The sequence below is a fragment of the Glandiceps talaboti genome, chromosome 17, assembly GCF_964340395.1.
Source record: "Glandiceps talaboti chromosome 17, keGlaTala1.1, whole genome shotgun sequence".
NCBI classification, from domain to species: domain Eukaryota; kingdom Metazoa; phylum Hemichordata; class Enteropneusta; family Spengelidae; genus Glandiceps; species Glandiceps talaboti.
This window is the reverse complement of record NC_135565.1, coordinates 8,565,504-8,574,068: the sequence shown is the minus strand read 5'-3', so window position 1 is coordinate 8,574,068 and position 8,565 is coordinate 8,565,504. Positions and strand designations below refer to the sequence as shown.

Here is an 8,565-nt window from a genome sequence, read left to right as displayed (position 1 = left end):
TGTTTCGAATTATCTATTGTGAATAATTGTTTTAAGAACAAATTGTATGAACGAGGATATAAAGGGATTGTTTCCGGGTCAAAAGTGAAGGGTCAGACGTTGTTCTGTTCAACAACAACGAACTGTGTTTGTCAGACTGGATAACGGCGCTAGCGGGGATTTCCCGTATATTATGCACTAACAGGTATACCTATGTCATCGATTTTTCTATTATAATGTACTTATTATCATACTATTCTGTGAATTTGGGCTAAACATTGACAGACTATGACATTACATGAGCCCAACTCTTGACAATGGCAGTTGTGATGTGGTGCTGATGTTGCCTGTCGGCGCTACCTGTTGACTCTGACATGGTTACTGCTTCAGCCACAACTTATGGACCAACCACACAATTATAATTATCATAATGACAGGGAAAAACCCTCGTAATCGTCAGCGATACAGATTACATATATTTAAATATAGTATCTGACGACATATAAATACCCGGCTATTTGTGCGAACTTGCAATATTTAAGACTTGTCTGAAGATAGTGACACTATTTTGTTCAATCGTAGAGTTCCTACGAAATGTAACCACAATGGTGTTTTGTCATGGAGGCAAAATCAGGATAGAATATGTAAAAAAATTAGTCAATTTTGAGTCAGTATCGTAATAATTGCAAAACCGTACCGCGTTTGTCAGTCTGTGATATATAATAGAAGCAATTTTTAATGAGTACAGTTACCATTTTACTGACTATAAGTCCCAGGGCGAGCGACTTCACGTCGCATTCTACTGGTGCTTTCCTTGGCACGACTGTTTACCCCTCATACCCGGGGTACAGGGCCGTGCTGACTCTTGCAAACAAATATTAGAGTGATATCAATAGCGAGGATAGTAAAAGTATTGGAATAATGTAATGTGTATATATTTCCTATTCTAATTTCGATACACCAAATCTTTCTTATTCCTAGATACATGTAGTCATGGACCCAGATGAAGATAAAGACAGTAACAATTCCATACCAGATGCAATTGATGCAGTCTTCCACAATGCCAGCCAAACATATGAAGAATTTCTAAATGCATTTACAACTTTGAGTAAGGGTAAGTTTAAAAAAGATGAACAACTGCATAGAATATATTAAATACAATTTAAACTCAAATTAAACTCGCCATCAATAAATGACGTCTAAATGGCAAGAATCTTCTAGTTTTGTACCTTATTCAAGAAATTTAAATTGAACTGTAAAAGGTTTACGTTTTTTTTCTGCCTTGCTTTGAAAACTTTGACATTTTTTGTGACTGTTTTGTTTTTCAGAGGATGTTGTTGAATTCCAGCTTCAAAATAGTGCAACAGTGAATGGAAGTGACTTGTTTAGTTCTTTGGTGAATGGCCAGACATCTACAAATTCAAGTAAAGAAAACGAGTCGGTACATTTGACAGATGTAACAAAAATGAAACAAGAAGACAGTGATGATTTACAGGAAGAGGTGAGATTATTAATAATGATACACTTTGTAAAATTTATAATTACTTTCTCAATCTACATTTGTATATTCAAACACTACATAATTATTATCCATGATACAGACCTAAATGACACAATAGTCCATTACACACTTTCTCAACTCCTAGGGGAGGATAAATCCATACCTAGTCTGTAAGTTCACAATGACAGGGCACCCAGACACATTGGTCAACACCTTCCATGTCAATCCGTATTGCTGGCATTTTCCAACCAATTCTGGTTGCAGCTAATGAAATAATAGTCCTGTGATAAAAAGTGTTTAAATGGCAATAATATATTTGTAACGTTTTAGACTAATATATGACCACGTTACAATATACATTTCCATTGAGTCTGGTATCATATCAAATACAAATAGTTGACAAAGATCTCCACGACAACACTTGGTCTAATTATCAGATACGTAATGACCTTAGCTATATACAATTACTAGTTCAAAGTTCCCCTTTAATCTTCTCATCTCTCATTCTGACCCTTTCAAACCTATCTCATTGGAGCAAGGCCAATTAGGGCTGAGTGACACAATGTATGTTACAGATGTTATCTTTCATGTACAAACCTCTGTTCTTCCTATCAGGTCCTATATTGTTAAGCTGTTTTGATTTGGGCATAACTGTGGTTCATTAGTCATGAAAAACCAAATGGCAGCAGCACAGGCACTTGTTTCCCTGTGATACTTTTCAGAATACAATAAAATATCGATAATATTGAGATACTTGGCTGATAATGTATGAAAGGGGTAAAATAACACAGGTTTATATGAACGCGTAAGTCCACACACCACAAAATATACTTATTTCATGGTGTGTGCATGTAGAAACCCAAGTTGTTAATTTACCCCTTTCATACATTATCAGCCAAGTATTAATGGTATTTTATATTCTGAAACATTTCTCGGGACACAAGTGCCTGTGGGCAGCAGTGATCAAATACACAATTGACAGATTTTGAGTCCACCACTCAAAACATTCTGGCATTATGATTCTCAATCAGCAAGATAAAATGATAACACAGTAATAAAAGTATTGCAAAATGAAGAGAATGAAATGAGCTGATACATTTTACATGGCCTCATCCAATGTTTGAAGTTTACATATACATATACATGTTCTGACTGTATTACAGGTTTTGGAAGAAGGAACGCGTGCACCAAGTATCTTAATGAGAACAACAGAAAGTACAGGTGGAGCAGTCTTGAAGGTAAATCCAACATGTATATGTAAGAACCTATTTCAGTCCATGATAGAGACAGTAAGGATGGACAAGAAGTGTTTCTTTAAAGCTGCACACTAGCTGTAACTGGAACACTTTTATTGAAACTGTTTTGTTAGATATACAATGTAGTGACTTAATTATAATACTATACACTTGCACAGTGTTAAATTTGTAGGTAAACGTTATATACCGGTAGTTGTACACATTGTATGGTATTTTTCCATTCAAATTGAAATTTAGAGTTCGCAACCGAAAATCAGCCCCCCCCCCCCCCTCCCCAAGTGGGTTACGACTTGGTCACTTCAAATTATTAATGTACTACTTAGATGTCAAATAGATGTCTGATTAACAAACAGAATATACCAAAGACAAAAAAGATAATTGATAGCCTTGAGGAATATTTGTAATATAACTTGTAGTCAACTTTATTTTATCTCTTCATCTACCTTTATTGCATCTAAATGTAATGTATATTGCAATATGGGGCTAGGTTTCTTGTTTTTTCTAATATTCCTGTTTTTGGCATTTTCTTACGTTGTCTTTCTTTTATTTTGTGTTTTTTGTATTATAAAAGAAATAAAAATTTAAATTAAAAAAGAAAACATATCCAATGTCTAATTATTAATATTTTAATAATTTTCTGTGAATATTTTGTTGGTTGTCTGATTGAAAAAAAATGCTTTAGTTAAAGCTGATGCAAGTTTACCTTGTAATTACCTCTTTTGATATTCCTGAAATTGTTAAACTGGAAGAAGTCATCTACACTTTTTATTTTGTTTGAAACATTACTCAGGACAATTATTGCATGTATAAAACAAGACTGTACCAAACATTTAATGACACTTTCCTGGATTTCATCTATTCAAACATTAGGTTGATAACTTTGTAGAAGATGAAGGAAGTCACAGTGAGAGTGAAGACAGTATCAATGAAGATAACAGTGATACTGAAGTATCTTACCAACCATCGTGTCTTCACATAGCTGAACCTTATGCAGAGACAAGCAGTGAAAAAACAGAAAGTCATAAACAGCATGTGTCTTCAGCTAGCACAACTCGAGAAGCTTTGGACTATGATACGAGTAAACACAAAGAATCTGAAACTGATGATACATATCTTTGCATTCAAGAAACTGATACTGTTGTAAGGACTAGCACTTTGAATGAGGAGGAAAATAAACCTCTTGACAGTCATTTCACCAATATAGACTCAAGTACTTCAGACAACTTAGATAACAAAATTCATACTTCTAAACATCTTGAACTACCACTGGAAGAAAACGATGATGCTGGTAAGAGATAGATTAAATTAAATCACACTTACACATTTGAGAGTATTGTGGAGTCAACTTTATTACATAACAACACTTGAAAAAGTCCCCCCCCCCCCCTGACAAAAGTATTACATGTTTAAAACACTACATGTTCAAGAATGTCTACCAGAAATACATAACTACAATACAAGGAAAAAAAAAAATTGTGTACGGCTGGCAGTCTGCGCTGCCTAGCTTGCTACACGCTGCAATGGGCAATGCGGTAATGGCGGGAATGCCACGTCATGTGACAGCTCTCGCGTGATTTAAAAATACCTCATCAAGTGAGCCACCCCATAAATCTATAAATAATTGATTAAAATCAGGTATCGCCATGAAAATGTTCTAAAACGAAAGCAAATTTGCATTAAAATTAAGCCTTATCAGAATTGTGGGTAAACTGATTGATGATTTCTATGAAAAGAAAATGGTGACCTGAAAATTCTTTTATTATTTTAAATAGGCAAGATAAGCATTCACATGGCAAAGTTTGAAGAAATTTGAAAAATGAATAACTATGTTTTTTGGGGTGAAATAAGTCGTGAGCTACATTCTACCTTACCATCAACAATCATTAGTGTTGATTATCATAGTGGAACAGGTATAGTAATCGGATTAAGTAACATTCTTTTCACACTTTGTGTATTATTTATTTACAGAATACTTTGACATAAAACCACTACCTGGTGAAGCGGAAGATATTCCAATTAGTCCCAAAGAACATGAAATCACTAATAAAACTCTACTAGATATGTCAAGTATAATAGGTGCTACACCAAGAGATGAACAGCTGGTAGAGGAAAATCAAATTACTGTAAGTATATATTGCATGATAAGAATTATATTTTCATCAATGTCTGAAAATTTAGTAAAAATATTCAATCAGTAGGGATCTGTGAATTCTTAATTTAGGACCCTTTTTATTGTATTTCATTTCATCTTTTCAGCCCCAGTCAGACAGTGACGAAGTCAAGCCATTTACATTAGATGAAAACTTTGATTATGATAATGTAGTACTTACACCAAAGTGGGGAAAAGATAATCATCCACCAGGCTGGAGAGAAGGTCAATAGAGCAGCATTACATGGGTATGTACATTTTATTAACCATGTCATTCTTTTTTATATGTTTCTGTTGAGACAAGTCTTCCTCAGCCCACACTTTGAGCTAAAAGGGCATGAGGTTTTCAGGTTCCTGTAGCCAAGTGAAGTAACTGTTACCTCACAATCACAATGGTAATACATGGGACCAGTGTGCACCCTCTAATGATAGCCAAATTTTGTTGATGTGAGTCATAAATGAGAAACTCTGGGATTTCTTGTGAAGTCACCACATAGTAAGAGATAGGGGAACACCAAATTTTAGTGCATCACTAGAAATTGTGTGTGTCAGTGGCATAACAAATTAGACCCTGAATAAGGTCATAGAGTTATTGTTTTATAATAATGGTTCATTATGCATCAAAATAATCACACTTTTGTGAAATTACAAAAATTATGTGATATATATAATCATATCAATAACAGGGTGCTTTTTTTTTATTATCTAATGTTATACAACTGAAATTGACACATACAGAAAATGACCTCTTTGTATATTCAAATACATGGGTTTAGTATCTGACCTCTCTTTTGACAGCTGTTACCTGAATGTTGACCTCTCATTGGATGGTTAGGATTGATAACTGACATCTCATGGAATATCTAATATGCTTTGGTAGCTGACCTCTGATTAGATGGCCAGGGTTGTACATTTCATTGGATATCTACACTTTGGTAGCTGACCTCTGATTAGATGGCCAGGGTTATACATTTCATTGGATATCTACACTTTGGTAGCTGACCTCTGATTAGATGGCCAGGGTTGTACATTTCATTGGATATCTACACTTTGGTAGCTGACCTCTGATTAGATGGCCAGGGTTGTACATTTCATTGGATATCTACACTTTGGTAGCTGACCTCTGATTAGATGGCCAGGGTTATACATTTCATTGGATATCTACACTTTGGTAGCTGACCTCTCATTGGATATATCTATGTGGTTTTTTTATAACAGTATGTTGTCCTTTGTTTCATATCAGCCAGAGTTATTGATAAACAGTGTGAAAATATAAATTATAACAACATTCTTACATCAAAAGCTCATACTTAAAAGACCCTTCCAACACTTTCTGTGCAGAAATTAATAATATTCAAATCATGAGAAGTGGTAGGCTCCATTCTTTTAATGGTCTGAGGTTCCGTCCAGCAATAGCTAAAAGCAAATTCTTTAAATTGTCCTCAGTTGCAATTTCTGTTTTCAACAGTAACTATAATTGTTCTTTGTAGTGTACATGCATTTATGTTTGTGGAATTATTGATTTAAAATTAAATGCAATATGCATAGCTGTGCTTTATTTTGTGTTGTGGTATGTTATGTGAGTGTACGTACATACAATCATATCATCGCACAGTCCTTTTTTGTACAAAATTTGTTTTGGATAAGCATACATACCGGTATACATGTAAACATGTATGTACTTGTGGTCATAACAGAAACCAATGACTTATGAATACACGGCATACTTGGATTCATACTTGCAGTATTTTCTGCTGCACTTACACTTGAAAGTACAGACACGGAGCCACATTCATGTCAATACCAAGAGTTTGCTGTACTTGCTCTCAGAGCGAATGTACGTGTAGTATGTACATGTAAGATATGAAGTATGATGCCACCCTTTATAATTATTCGCTTTGTTCACCTAAGGAAAATGCGAGTGGCCTAATTGAACAATGTCAAGTCACTAGACATGTAGTGACAAACCCAGCTGACTAAAATATATTGGGATATAATATAATTGTACCTGCTTAAGCATAATTCATGAAAAGCCAAGAAAAATAAAGTTGATTTGGAAAGTTTTAACTGGCCAATATTTAGCAGTTATTTCAGTGAATGGTTTTGTCAAGTATGCTGTTTGGATACTTCCAACTGAAAACAGTCCTATACATACTTTATATTTCTGTTTAAACATAACCTCTTAACATGCTGTGATATCATTAAACAATACACAAGCTGTTCAGTGATATATCCAGTTTTTGCTAATTTCATATATGTACGTACATTGATGCTGAGATGACTAAAACATAGAATTATGCAGCAATTTATTGTCTCGGTGTCTGTATCACAAGGGTGTGACTTTATTGTGTTCAAGGATTGATGCTGACAATAGTTTTTTGTCTATTTGAAGATACCAACAGCCTTTTAAACCATTTACATGTGATAATAAACTCATCATTTGAAGAACAGAAGTGGTATAGATATCAGCATGTGCGTGTGCGTGTGTGTCTGTGTCTGTGTGTGACTGTGTGTGTGCGTGCGTGCGTGTGTGAAATGAAAGGATTTTGTTTCACCTATATACTGTAAACCTCGATATATTTGCCACTAGAAAAAAAATATTTTAGAGTGTTCAGCTAGTTCTCAAAGACTAATTTTACTAATTACCAGACTGGACATTTTCATTATGTATAGGAAGGCATTATAATCGCTACTTATTTTTGCTGTGTTTTCTCGCGAAAATACCCGAAAATAAGTACTTGGTGGGGCTATTACTTAGGTGGCCTAGTTGGGGTATTGTTCAAAGCAAAATGACTGAATCAAAAGTATAATATAAAGTTCAACAGAGGTCAGGAAATTCAAAGCTATCTCATTTTGGTCAAAAGGTTGAACCTAATTATAGAACGTCCTGTCATTATGTGAGTGTACATGTAGTAAGCTTATGTAAGATATGAGGTGTCAGGCCACCCTTTATAATTATAATTTAGATATTATTCCCTGTGAGCAATATTTGTCTTCGTTCACCCAGTATTTTTCACCTGAATAAAGAAACACGTTTGGTGATACTAATAATATAATTGTACTTCCTCAAGCGTAACTCATGAAAAAATCGAGAAAAATGACGATTTTGAAAAAAAAAGACTCATATTTCAAGCACCGTAGAACTAGTGACATAGACATGGATTGTCGTGATGTAGAAAGATCAGGGTATATAATCCGTACTTTCTGTTCAAAGACAATACTTTGGCTTGTGCATGGTATAATATCAGAAACCACAGTGACTTCATTGGAATATGAAACCTCGTTAGGACTGAACAACATGTATATATAATACTGTAACAGTTTAATTTCGAATGGGATGAACTCTTAAATTTAATATACACATGTATAGCTGTATTTATGTTTTCTCTATAAGGTGTTCTGAAATGAAGACCACGTCAATATATTTATATCCGGGAACCGTGTTCTATTTGACTATTTATCATAGTTACTTTCATTGGAACTCGGCCTGGGAGTCTTTTATTGTGACGAATGTTAGTGCTGTTAAGATAACAAACCCTTTGGGTCATAAAGGTCAAATGTTTGATTGCATTTGTCATGGTAGCGACGTCAGGGGGTCAACCGTGTCATATAATAAAACTGACACGTACTAGATAAACCTTTTTATATTCAAATAAATCGTACACACATTTTGGTTAAGT

General features: G+C 34.5%; 1 protein-coding gene across 1 annotated transcript; it reads left to right on the top strand.

Moving 5' to 3' along the window:
* The first annotated feature begins 98 nt into the window (after window positions 1-98).
* On the top strand, window positions 99-5,882 carry LOC144448578 (uncharacterized). The gene is made up of 8 exons (XM_078138854.1): window positions 99-184; window positions 961-1,093; window positions 1,308-1,480; window positions 2,644-2,718; window positions 3,607-4,024; window positions 4,705-4,859; window positions 4,993-5,133; window positions 5,684-5,882. The coding sequence occupies exons 2-7, from the start codon at window positions 973-975 to the stop codon at window positions 5,116-5,118; spliced, it is 1,068 nt and encodes a 355-aa protein (XP_077994980.1). The 5' UTR covers window positions 99-184; window positions 961-972; the 3' UTR covers window positions 5,119-5,133; window positions 5,684-5,882.
* The last annotated feature ends 2,683 nt before the right edge of the window (window positions 5,883-8,565 follow it).

What these genes read in the sequence shown, in the direction of transcription:
- LOC144448578 (XM_078138854.1), top strand. Translation starts at nt 973, where the DNA reads ATGGACCCAGATGAAGATAAAGACAGTAACAATTCCATACCAGATGCA. An exon ending in ATTTACAACTTTGAGTAAGG is followed by an intron (nt 1,094 to 1,307) that starts GTAAGTTTAAAA and finishes TTTGTTTTTCAG; the next exon opens with AGGATGTTGTTGAATTCCAG. An exon ending in TAGAGGAAAATCAAATTACT is followed by an intron (nt 4,860 to 4,992) that starts GTAAGTATATAT and finishes TCATCTTTTCAG; the next exon opens with CCCCAGTCAGACAGTGACGA.